Source organism: Ovis canadensis, chromosome 5 (assembly GCF_042477335.2).
Source record: "Ovis canadensis isolate MfBH-ARS-UI-01 breed Bighorn chromosome 5, ARS-UI_OviCan_v2, whole genome shotgun sequence".
NCBI lineage: Eukaryota > Metazoa > Chordata > Mammalia > Artiodactyla > Bovidae > Ovis > Ovis canadensis.
In genome coordinates this window covers 26,862,479-26,875,567 of record NC_091249.1, presented here as the reverse complement: position 1 = coordinate 26,875,567, position 13,089 = coordinate 26,862,479, and the positions used below count along the sequence as shown (strand labels likewise).

At 38.4% G+C, this 13,089-nt stretch overlaps 1 protein-coding gene and 1 pseudogene across 1 annotated transcript; both read right to left on the bottom strand.

Annotated features, from left to right (window-relative positions):
* Positions 1 to 1,780: 1,780 nt before the first annotated feature.
* On the bottom strand, positions 1,781 to 4,507 carry LOC138440590 (olfactory receptor 7E178-like; annotated as a pseudogene).
* Positions 4,508 to 11,609: 7,102 nt separating this feature from the next.
* LOC138441729 (olfactory receptor 7E178-like) lies at positions 11,610 to 12,768 on the bottom strand. The gene has a single exon (XM_069592816.1). It carries the CDS (start codon positions 12,679 to 12,681, stop codon positions 11,794 to 11,796), a length of 888 nt encoding a protein of 295 aa, XP_069448917.1. The 5' UTR covers positions 12,682 to 12,768; the 3' UTR covers positions 11,610 to 11,793.
* Between the last annotated feature and the right edge of the window lie 321 nt (positions 12,769 to 13,089).

Here is a 13,089-nt window from a genome sequence, read left to right as displayed (position 1 = left end):
ATCAAGTGAAGTCCTAACCAGGCTGTTTCTAGTAAAAGGAAAAGTCCTCCCTTTGCTGCTAATAGGTTCTTTGCAATCTTAAAGATATGCAAAGCAAGGTAAATTTATTGTGAAGATTTGGGTGATTCAATGTACCACAAGCATCATGAGCCACATAGCAATTGGACTATGATACCACCTATTCTCCAGTTGCATACCCAAAGCTGATATACCCTTGACAACCATGTGTCTTTCCTGGGCGTATTTTGCATCTTCCAATTGCAGGTACATAACAACAAACTTATATCCAGTGCTACAGTATCAGTTAAAATTCAGTAAGAAAAGAAAAACCATTAGCAGTTTTGCAAAATTTTTTTATTGGAATAGAGTTGATTTACAATGTGTTAGTTTCAGGTATATACCACAGTGAATCAGTTATACTTATATCCATTCTTTTTTAGATTGTTTTCTATATACTTCATTATTTCTATTATTTCTATATACTACATTGGTATTGAGTAGAGTTTCATTTGTCATAGTTCTTAATAGCTATCTATTTGGATATAGTTATGTTTATATGTCATTTCCAACCTTCCAATTTATCTCTCCCTACCGCTTACCCTCTGGTAAGCATACATTTCTTTACTACATCTGTAAGTCTATTTCTGTTTGGTAGATAAGTTCATTTGTACCCTTTTACAGATCCCATATATAAGTGATATCATATGATATTTGTCCTTCTCTGACATACTTCACCCAGTATGACAATCTCTAGGTCTATCCAAATTGCTACAAATGGCATTATTTCATTATTTTTTATGGCTGAGTTGCAGTCAGCCAGGAATAATGCAATTAATCATTTTAGTGAAAAGCTTTAACACAGAGAGTCAGTTAAATAGTTATTGAAGGGCTGAAAATTAAAAAAAAAAACAAAACAAAGAAGTAAATAGCAATCATAAGTAAAGGAAGAAGCTACTCCACCAAGGGCTTGGGGGTGTGTAAAGGAATCAGCTGAGCTTTTAAGGCATAGAGACATTTTTAGACCACTGTTGAATATGTAAGATGAACACAAGATACAACGTAGAGCAGTGATTCCGAGAAGCCCAACCTAGAGCAAAGCCCATGCATATGATGTAGAGAAGCTGTGAGAAGAAAATTATCACAAAAATGGGGAAAGAGAATTGTTACTACAGCAGGGTCTTCTGTCTTCTCCCTTTGACCAGTGACTCTTCAATATCTTCAGCATTTGTGCATGAGCAGTTAAGACTCAAAGAATAAAGGTCACTTTTGGAGGAAAAACCAGACTTACATCAGTAGTTCTCAATCTTGGCCAAACACTAGAACCATCTGAGTGCTTTTAAGAATACTCATACTCAGGCTACACCCAAGTCGAGTTAAACCAGAGTGTCTAGTGGTGAGACCCAGGGTCAGTAGTTTTAAATTTCCTAGATGTTTTTGATAAAAGCCAAGGTTGAGAAACAGTGATGAGCATCCTCAAATATAACTGCATGCAGAGATTTGAAAAATAGAAATAGAATTTACTATGGAAAAGACATAAGACTTGTGGAAAACTTGTAAATTTTCAACACAGCTAAAGGGAATTAATCATTCTTTGAAGCTGCTTCACCACCAAAAAAACATCATAGAATCTCTGTAGATATAATGAGATTTAGGCATAGAGTGATTATGATACACAAAGGACCCTAAAACTCCCTACTGTCATGTTAAACCATAAAAGAGAAGCAATATTCAGGTGTAACACAAAGAAAGGAATGTAGGTCATAAGAGTTGCAAAATGACATCATGAGAGAGGTAAAATTTTCAGATCTCCAGGTTTAGTTTTGCTACATTTTCTATGCGTGGCCAGATCGTAAGATGAGAAGGTTTTGCTGAGGAACCTGCACGTGGCCCTTTTGATGTCTCCGTTCCTTATACTGTAGATGAAGGGATTCAGCACGCGGGTGATCACAGTTTATACCACTGAGGCCACTGCATCTTTCCTGAGAGACTGTTAAACAGCTGAGCTGAGGTACTCACCAAGGCCTGTTCCTTAAAATAAGCAAACAACTATCAGGTGAGGACCACTGGTGGAGAAGGCTTTATATATCCCACCTGATGAGGGAACTCTCAGAAAAGAGACAAGAATTTTATAGTAAGAAAAAAAGATTCCTGATGTAGGGAGAAAAACAGAGATGGCACCAATAATACACCTGACTATACTCTTTGTGTGTCAGAGCAGGCAAAGTTGAGGAGCAGAGAAGGGCCACAGAAGAAACTAGAAATTTCTACATCATTGAAGCAGATAAGTTGTAACACAATCAGATTGTGAACCTGAGAATCCAAAAGGCTAACCAAAACAGACACCAAAACTAAGGAGCAACAGAGGCATGGGTTCATGACAACCATGTAGTGCAGTGGGTGACAGGTGGCCGCAAACCTGTCATAGGCCATCACAGTAAGAAGAATACTATCCACGTCCCCAAAAACATAAAAGTAGAGATCTGTTATCAGGCAGCCCACATAGAAGGTGACACTGCTATTAGTTTGGATGTTCACTGTCATCTTAGGGATGGTGTTGGAGATGAAACCAATATCAGCCAAGGATAGGTTGGAGAGGAAGAAGCACATGGGGGTGTGGAGGTGAGGGTCAGAGGTGACGGCCAGGATGATGAGCAGGTTCCCCAGCATGGTGAACAGGCACATGGACAGGAAGAGTCCAAAGAGGAAAGGCTGAAGTTCTGGATCATCTGAGAGGCCCAGGAGGAAGAATTTTGAGACAGTGGTTAGATTTCCAGTTCTATATAGCTTGGATATCCTTGGGAAACAAAAAGAGGAGTGGAAAAATAGGAAATACATAAACTGTCACGTAGCACTATGTCTATATTTTGGATTCAACCAACTCATTTCTAAGATTATACACCGCTGTTCCATCAGCAATATTTCTCAATGTGACAAATTCTATTTGCTTAGAAATTTTCATCCTTGATTTATGTATTATACACATCTGTCTATAAACTCTTAGATTATAAAACTTCATGCAAAGGGAAAGGAAACAAGAACATTAGAGTTAATACATCTATGATCTTAGTTAAATATAGCCTACTTCTTTAGAAATAACATATAATGAGAGATTCCCTTCCCCTTCTAAGAAAATATATAATAATTAAAATATAAAGAGATTAAGTCATTTATATAAATCATTTCCTTCAAATACACTTTTAGATATTTCCTTCATTTAGAATATTTACAAATATCTATGAAATACAGGACTATGTCATCTGGATTCTAAATTAAAAATGAATATTCATAATCAGAACACAGTTTATTTGATATTCAGAGTTTTATCATCTTTGGTTTTCTGTCTTCCCTCCTTCATGAAATAGGGATTACTCAAATATTAGAGGTTATCTTCCAGAAGTCATTTAGTATATACATCATACTTTTGGAGGAGGTCAAATTTCAATCAATATTGTTTAATTAATTGCACATGATCTAATGCATTGGTGACTACAAAGATGGTATTCCTGTGCACAGCATTGTCAATGATAACATGATAATGAAATTTAAGAAACCCCCTTGAAATATTTTATCTTATACAAGGTTATTTGTTTCAATACCATCTCAATTAAATGTCTGATGTGTGAGACCACTTTACATTTTTTGGACTCTGTTCTGTACTGGCAGAAAAATACTGCTTCTCTTTTTTTTTCAGTTTATTGAAATGATTGACAAAACCGCATATATTTGGGTTGTGCCACTTGAAAGTCTTTAAAAGATGTACAAAATGATGATTTAATACACATACACATGGAGAATAATTACCACAGTCAAGTTAAATAATGTATCTGGAAGCTCACATATTTTCTATTTGTGTGTGTGTGTAGTAACAGTTAGGCAAATCTCTCTTAGCAGATTTCATGAACACAACCAGAATTATTAGCTATAGTAACCAAGTTATTTATTAGATCCCCAGAATTTATTCATTTTATAACTGAAAGCTTATACCCTTTTACTAACATTTCCCACTTTCCTCACCACCAGTCCTCACAGCTACAGTTCTAATCTATGGTCCTAAGAGTTTAATTTTCTTAACTTCTACACCCAAGTGAGATCATAGTGGATTTGACTGTGTCTGGTGTATATATTTCAATAAGCATAGTATTCTCCAGATTCATCCATGTTGTCACAAATGGCAGGATTTCCTTCTTTGTATGGCTGAGTAATAGTCTATTGTCTTTATATACACACCATATTTTTCTACCTGCTCATCTGTCAACAGACACGTTTTCATACTTTCACTATTTCAAATAATAAGATAATGACAGGGGAATGTAGATATCTCTTCGAGGTTCTGACTTCATTTCTTTGGCATCTACCATGATGTGGGGTGCTGGATCCTAAGGTAGTTCTACTTCAGTTTGCTCCTTTTTTTTTTAATTTTTAAAGGAACCTCCTTTCTGTTTTCTGTAAGAGCTGTACAAATATTTATTCCCACCAACCAGTTACAAGGGTTTTCTTACCTCCACATCCTTACCAACATTTGTTGTCTTTTTTTTTTTTAATGGTAGCTATCCTAACAGATGTGAGGCAATATTTAATGTAGATTTTGACCAACTTTTCCCGATATTAGCAATGTTGAACACATTTTCATATACCTGGTAGTCTTGTTTTCCTGATCATAAACTCTTATTTACATTGAAAAGCTTAGCATAAGAAAAATTCCTACAGCCAGGTGAGAATGCAGACCTCTGTGTGTGTGCATGCCTGCTAAGTTGCCTCAGTCATGTCTGACTCTTTGTAACCCTATGGACTGTATCCCACCAGGCTCCTCTGTCCATGTGATTCTCCAGGCGAGAAGACTGGAGTGGGTTGCTATACCCTCCTCCAGGGATCTTCCTGACCCAGGGATTGAACCCTAGTCTCTCATGTCTCCTGCACTGGCAGGTGGGTTCTTTACCACTGAGCCACCTGGGAAGCCCCCTCTAAGTCTAGTTAACAGAATTTCATATCAATGCTTCCTAATAAAGGAATTGCAATCTTATACTTCTGTGTCTATTTGATTGATGATTTTAATGTGCTTATTTTAAAATACACAACTACCCTAGCTTCATCTAGAACAAATTTCAGTATCTCTACATGTGTGCTTTTGGTCACCCTAATGTGAAGCTGGACTTGATAAACACTGCCTTAAAATATTGTCCAACTTAGATAAAGCTCCATGAATATTACCTATTATTATTATTCTCATCAATACCCACTACTTATTTTTAAAATATAAACATTAATTAATATATGCTTCAATCTCATACTTGGTAAAGATTTGAAATATTAATGATACAGTTTAACTTTTCTTGGAATTTCAGCTCCATCTCATTCCTCTGCATACACATCCCCAAAAGGAACCAGTGTTATGAAGTTGATGAGTATTATTTCCTTGTCTGTGTTTCCATAATGTCAATTTCATTTATGTATCCATAACCGGCTTCTTAAAATCTTCCTTAAACAGAATACTACCCTTATGGCCTCTAAGATGCTCTTGTTTACCACAACTTTGAGGTTAAGTCTCCTTGTGAAATACATAAAACTACTTCAAACATTTACCTGATGCATATTATCATGTAAGGATATATAATATTTCCTTTATTGCATAAATTTATGTTTATATGTATTGATTTAAATTTAACAAATTTAAAATAATGTTTTGCATTCATTTAAATGCAATTTTAATTTATATTATATATATCATATTTGTCATATTACTTATATTAGTTTATTCTCAAATAACATGGAGAGGGTATGGTAATCCACTTCAGTATTCTTGCCTGGAGAATCCCATGTACAGAGGAGCCTGGCATGTTATAGTCCATGGAGTTGAAAAGAGACATGCCTGGAATTACTTAACACATACACACATTCTCAGATAATCCTACAAAAATTCTTGTATCTTTCTTTGTATTGTACGATGAGAACTTGTATATATTATGTGAGTGGAGATTAGTTATTCAATTTCTAACAATTGGTGTATAATCAGGTTTATTAATGTTAACTTTCTGTATTTGTTGCAATATAAAAATCATTTTCTATGAACTAAGTACCTGGTGATAATTACTTAATATGTGCACATAGCATTTTCATCTTTTATACATAATATTTTCAACCTTAGATTTCAACGCTGGACTGCAAAACATGACTATTCATAGAAAACTCAATAATCTACTATGTTAGTGTCTATATAGTTCATGTAAATTACTGCCTCATTCCCATAATTCACAGGTAGACTCACTAAACCAAAAGAGAATCAATCAGTTCTCCTACCTTCATTGCACATCCTGGACCAATAAAGCAGGTTAGAAAAGAAACACTTATGAGCTACAGTGGAGGGGACTGACAATAGGTGCATTTGTCATGGTTTTAGTCCTGGATCTTCCCTAAAACCTAGATCAAGGTTTTAATCCTGGATCTTTCACCCCCTGTATGTGGAGTGTGCTTCCACCTCTCTGTGCTTCTGTTCCTTCTTGGAAAAAAAGAGTCTAACATCCACCTCTGCAATATATGTCACAGCCAAGACACATTTGGAACTTATACATATTTGGTCATTTAATAAAGAATTTAAAGCATTATTAAGATAATGTGTTTAGTAATGAAATGCAATACCAGATTTAATGATGTTTTCTGGTTTGTATGGCAAAGAGATCAAAGCCTTTCCTGTATCAGAGCATCACAGCATGGAATGAGATGAAACATAAAATGTGTCTCAGTTCATGCAATCAGATGTACCCTGTCTTTCTTTTCTGACTCTTTTTTTCCTCCATATTTATGAAAATTTCTGCAATGGTTTTTCAATCATTGAATCCTGCAGATGCTATTAAATAGAAGTTAATAGATCTCACTGAAAGTCCATGACCTAGACACAAACAAGCACTGTTTTATCTTGTCTCTGGTCCTATGGGACATTCTGAAAAGGATGAAACACAGCAGGACCCTGTGGTCCTTCCCTCCATATCTTCTGCCTGCCTTTTGTTTGCGGAAATACTTTAGTCAAAGAATAAGTGTAATCAGAGAAACGAGAACATGCAAAAACAAGGAAAACAGTCAAAGGAGACCAAATAATAATAATATTCATTAAGCAAAGTCAAGGACCTTTAGTTCCTCCTCAAGGGCTATAGATGATATTCTGAGCCTTATTCTGTGAACTGTCTTACTGAAACCCTCACCAGGTGGAGAAGTTAACTACATGGATCAGACTGTAGCAGTGACATAGCTGCCACAATTCTGAGAATTGGCCTCAAAGAAATGAAAACAAACTGACTCTGAAACCGAAAATTAACTGTACCTAAAACAACTATGATTATGCTGTTCAGACCATCAATGACCAATCTGAAGATGACTGTCAGAGCTGATTATACTGTTTCCGCATGTAGCCCCCTCCCTCAGCCTATAAAACTCTTCCCTACTGACTGTCAGTGAGGGGGAGTCAGCCTTTGGATAGATGTCACCACCCACCAGTTGCCCACAACTGAAGTAAAGCAAATATTCCTTTTCACCAACCTAGCCTGTTTATTGGCTTTTGAGCAGTGAGCAGCCAGATCCTACCTTTCAGGAACAAGTCTATGGTGTGGAAGCATTGCTTAACTTTTTTTTTTTTCCTATCAAAAATGGAAGAATTTGTTCAATATTTAATTTTTTTTTTTAATTCTTGGTGCCTCCTCTGTAACAACAAAGTATAGGGTCTGGGGATTCAGAAATAAATGAGCCTCAGTCATTTCACATAGTTGTTGCATAGAAGGCATCCATTATTTGTTTAGTCTTACTTCAGTGGTGTTGTATCAATAAGGAATCAACACATTTGACAATCCTACATCTCAGAGATGTTATGAAATTGCCCCGTAATATGCTAAGAATAAGGGGAGCACACAGGATTCAAAAACAAGTTGTCAGTCTCTGAGTCCCACATACTAATTTTGTTGTTTCCAGACTTTCTGAAAGGTTTAAGCAAAGATGAAAAAGTGAAAAGATTAGTCTCTCAGTCATGTCCAACTGTAGCCTCTGTCCATGGAATTCTCCAGGCAGGAAAACAGGAGTGAGTTGCCATTTCCTTCTCTAGGGGATCTTCCCAACCCAGGGATTGAACCCAAGTCTCCTCCATTGAAGGCAGATTCTTTACAGTCTGAGTCACCAGGGAAGACAAAGGTACCAAGGTCTAATCAGAGATATATCTGAGGTATATTTATTAATGTTTCTATTTTCCTGAGTGAAGATGAACAACAAGACTCTGACTTTATATTTCCTTTTGTGATTGAGTAGGTGGATTATAAATGTGGATGAGGAAGTGAACAGTTAAAATCCAGGAGCAGGATAAGCAGATAAATCTGCGTTGAAGTGTCTGGGTTCCTTCTCTCAATGAGTTTGCCGGTGATCTCACCCACTCCTCCTTCCTGTGAGCAATGCAGCAAGTGCAGCCTTTGTGTCCTCTGGAAAACTCCAAAGGGAGGGGTGTGGTAAGTAGGAAGTCTCTTCCAGGACTGCTCAGTCATGTCACTCTGGGTTTGCAGGGGGCACTGTCTAGGTGCCCTTTGTCTGAAGGAAATCTGCCCAGATTCACTGGCTTCAAATCTGGCTTCAACCCTTTCTAACTCATGACCTGGTACAAGTTACAGAAAATGCTGCGAGCCTTTCCTTTTCTTAAACTGCTAATGAGGGCTTCTCTGATGGTTCAGTGGTTAAGAATCCACCTGTCAGTGCAGGGGGCATGCGTTTGATTCCTGTTCCAGGATCCCACACGCCCCAGGGCAAGTAAGCCCATCTACCACAACTACAGAGTCCATGCTCCTCAAGCCCATGCTCCACAAGAGAAGCCACAGCAATGAGAAGCCTGAGCACTGCAACTAGAGAGTAGCCCCCTCTTTCTGCAACTAGAGAAAGTCCGCGTGAAGCAGTGAAGACCCAGCGCAGCTAAAAAAAGTATTAATAATGTGACTGTACTTATAATTTAGAGGGGTTATGCAGATGAAATAAAAAACTGTACATAAAACACAGACCTCAGTGCCTGCCACTGGGGATGACCTCAGCAACAGTACATGATACTATGGTTAATGTTATCTTCCTTATCATCCTCATCACTGCTTTCAGGATCATTAGAACTGCTTATGTGAAGTTTACAGAGACCCATGTGCTGCTATAGTTGGAGAAATGCCAGCCAGAATCAGAACCAATGAGGATAGAAGTAGACCTCTGAATGAGAGTTCTCACAACCTAATCAGAACCAAGAACTTAACCTTCATAGGGCTCTGATCCCAGATCTTGTGTATTGGTGCCCTCTCATCTTTCCATCTCTATTGTCATGTTTGTTCCTCCTGAACAGAAAATATTGCTCCCAGTGGTCCCTCCCACTGTCTCCCCCTCAACACTTACTGGGCTGGGCTGCATCTCTGCTGGCGCATGACCAAGGAGCATAGACTCATGACCCCTTTCCTGCCTGGTGTGTGGTGAAGTCTCAGGATCCCTTCTCAGGATGGGCAGGAAGACAGACTCAGGTGGGGAACATCCAATGCAGGTACTTCCAAATGGAGGAGACATAGGTATATATCCACACGCTTAGAACTGGCAAACTAATGTGTAGATGGCAGCAGCCAATTATTTACAATGATATGACCTAGGGCTTAATGCACAAAGGGTATAATTAGCCAATTGGTCCATGTTGTCCCAATCTCTGGAGACTTTTTAATATTAATGGAAAAGGGAAAAAAAGGAAAAGTGAATATCCTTAGGAGGGTCTGGGACCCTCTGTCCTCAGGTGGACGTCCACTTTTACTTCTTCCTTCCAATTTGCAGGATTTTAACATAAAATTCAGGCTTTTGTTTCTTTAACCACTTTAACATGAAAATTTGATATCTGTAAATCCATTTCATGTGAAGTCTATGCAGCATTAGGTCTACACCAAGGTTGTAATACCTTTTCCATTTTCTCAGTTATTATTTAACTCCAAGTATAACTTGGGCCTTCCTTTGTAGCTCAGTCATTAAAAAAATCTGCCTACAATGCAGGAGACCAGGGTTTGATTCCTGGGTCAGAAAGATTCCATGGAGAAGGAAATGGCAACCCACTCCAGTATGCTTGCCTGGGAAATCCCATGGACAGAGGAGCCTGGCAGGCTACAGTCCATGGGGTCGCAAAGAGTTGGATACGACTTAGCAACTAAGCCACCATGAAGGATAACTTATTTTCTTTTCCTTAGTCTTTGCTTTGGTTGGCATTTTATAGGACGGAGATTTACATGTTTTTATTATTTGCTTATCAGAATGTGTCATCAGCTCTAAGTTTTTGCTCTAATTGTAGACATTGGCATATTAGAAAACTATTAATTTTTACACATTTGTTGGTAACTGGTACTTAATTAAATGCCTTCCTGGGTGGCACAGTGGTAAAGAGTTCTCTTGGCAATGCAGGAGACACAGGAGATATGGATTTGAACTCTGGGTTGGGAAGATCCCATGGAGAAGGAAATGGCAACTCACTCCAGTATTCTTGCCTAGAAAATCCCAAGGACTGAGGAGCCTGTGTGAAAAGTGGAAGTTGCTCAGTCATGTCCAACTCTTTGTGACTCCAAGGAATTCTCCAGGCCAGAATACTGGAGTGGGTAGCCTTTCCCTTCTCCAGGGGATCTTTCCAACCCAGAGATCAAATCCAGGTCTCCCACATTGCAGGCAGATTCTTTACCAGCTGAACCACAAGGGAAGCCCAAGAATACTGGAGTGGGTAGCCTATCCTTTCTCTAGTCCATGGCCTAACAAACAGTTAGACACAACTGAGCAATGGGCATACATGAATGAACGTAAGAACACAAAATGGTAAACAGAGCAGTGATTTTAAGAGCCCCAGCCCAAAGGAAGTGCAGAAGTGTGAGTTTGGAGCAGAGACAGTAGCTTCATAACCAGCACTTACACCAGACTGTATGGTGTGAGAGAGACTACATGTGAAGAATCATTATTAGAAAGGGGAAAATTGCCTGTTGCCATGGTAAGCTCTTCATATCTTCCCACTTTGAGTTCTGATCATTGTCCAAGAGCTGTTAGGATTCAAGGTGTACAAGTCATCTTGGAATCAAAGATATGACTGAGATCAGTTCTAAACCTCGTCCACACTGGATCTCTTTAAGTGCTTTTAAAAATCCTCAGGACACACTCAAGTATAAGTCTCTGGTTGTGAGACCTAGTTGTCAGTGTTTTTTTTTTTTAAATTTATTTTATTTTTTAATCTCAGTTTTATTTATTTATTTTACTTTACAATATTGTATTGGTTTTGCCATACATTGACATGAATCCACCATGGGTGTACATGTGTTCCCGATCCTGAACCCCCATCCCATTACCCTCCCCATCCCATCCCTTGGGGCTGGTGTCAGTGTTTTTAAACTTCCTGATGATTTCAATAATAATCAAGGTTGATGTCACATCTAGCCTGTGTAAATACACTTCAAACTTGAGAAAATTTTATGGAAAATAGTCAAAGCTGTGAAAAAAGATGTGAAATTTTAATATATAGAAAGTTATTCATCTTTTCAGGCTCCTTGGACCACAGATAATAAACAATAGAATCACAATAGTGAAAACTACTCAATCATGCCATGATTAAGATGGACAAAGGATCCTAGAAGTTTCCCCCAGTCCCATTAAAACAATACCAAAAGAAGAAACGCTCAGTTGTTAAGCAAGGAGAGACATCAAGGCCATGAGAGCTACAAAAATGATGAGATGAGAGAGGTAGGATTTCAGGTCAACATGCTTAGTTTTACTGCATTGGCACAGGGACTGAAGTTAGATTATTTTTCTGAGAAATCTCCACATTGCCCTTTTGATGTCTTGGTTCCTCAGGCTGTAGATGAAGGGATTCAGCATGGGGGTGACCACAGTGTACACCACAGAGGCCACTGCATCCTTCCTGGGAGATTGTGAGATGGCTGAACTGAGGCACACACCAAGACCTGTTCCATAAAATAAGCAAACAACTGCCAGGTGAGAGCCACAGGTGGAGAAAGCTTTGTAGTTTCTACGTGATGGGTGAACTCTCAGAATGGAGGAAAGAATTTTACAGTAAGAGAAAAAGATTCCAGAGAAAGGAATAAAACCAAAAATGGCACCAACAAAATACATGACTATATTATTTGTGAGCATGTCAGAACAGGTAAAGTTGAGCAGTTGAGAAGGGTCACAGAAAAAATTAGATATTTTCACATCCTTGAAGCACGTAAGTTGTAACACAATCAAATTCTGCACTTGGGAGTTCAAAAGGCTAACAAAAAAAGACCCTGAAATTAATTTGCAACAGGTGCATGGGTTCATGATGACCTGGTAGCGCAGTGGGTGACAGATGGCCACAAACCTGTCATAGGCCATCACAGACAGAAGCATACAATCCATCCCTCCAAAGAGGATAAAAATGGACATCTGCGTCAGGCAGCCTGCATAGGAGATGACTCTGCTGTGAGACTGGATGTTCACAATCATCTTGGGGACCGTGGTGGAGATGAAACCTATGTCCACCAAGGATAGGTTGGAGAGGAAGAAGTACATGGGGGTGTGAAGGTGGGGGTCAGAGGAGACTGCCAAAATGATGAGCAGGTTTCCCAGCACGGTGACCAAGTACATGGATAGAAATAGTCCAAAGAGGAAAGGCTGAAGTTCTGGATCATCTGAAAGACCCATGAGGAAGAATTCTGATCCATTTCTTAGGTTTTGTGGTTCTATGTAGATTGGACACCTTTTAAAAAAGAAAAGAATTAGTGGAAAAAAGAAAATAATTATATGGTCATGCAGTACTGTGTCCATATTTTGGGTTCTAGGAATTCATTTCTAAGATCATTCACCCCAGGGCCTTCAGCAATATATCTCAGTGTGAAAATTCTATCTGCTCAGAACTGTTTCTTCATTGCTTTCTCCTTCTCCACCTCTCTCTATACACAATTATTTTGTAGGTCCTGGACTGAAGGATAAAAGAAGTGCAAGAATAATGGAGATACTCAATCCATGATCTCAGAAAAAAATAGTCTTCTCTTGAGAAAAAAAAACTAGAATGATAATGGCCCCCTCTAAGAAAAAGTAGTATATGTATAA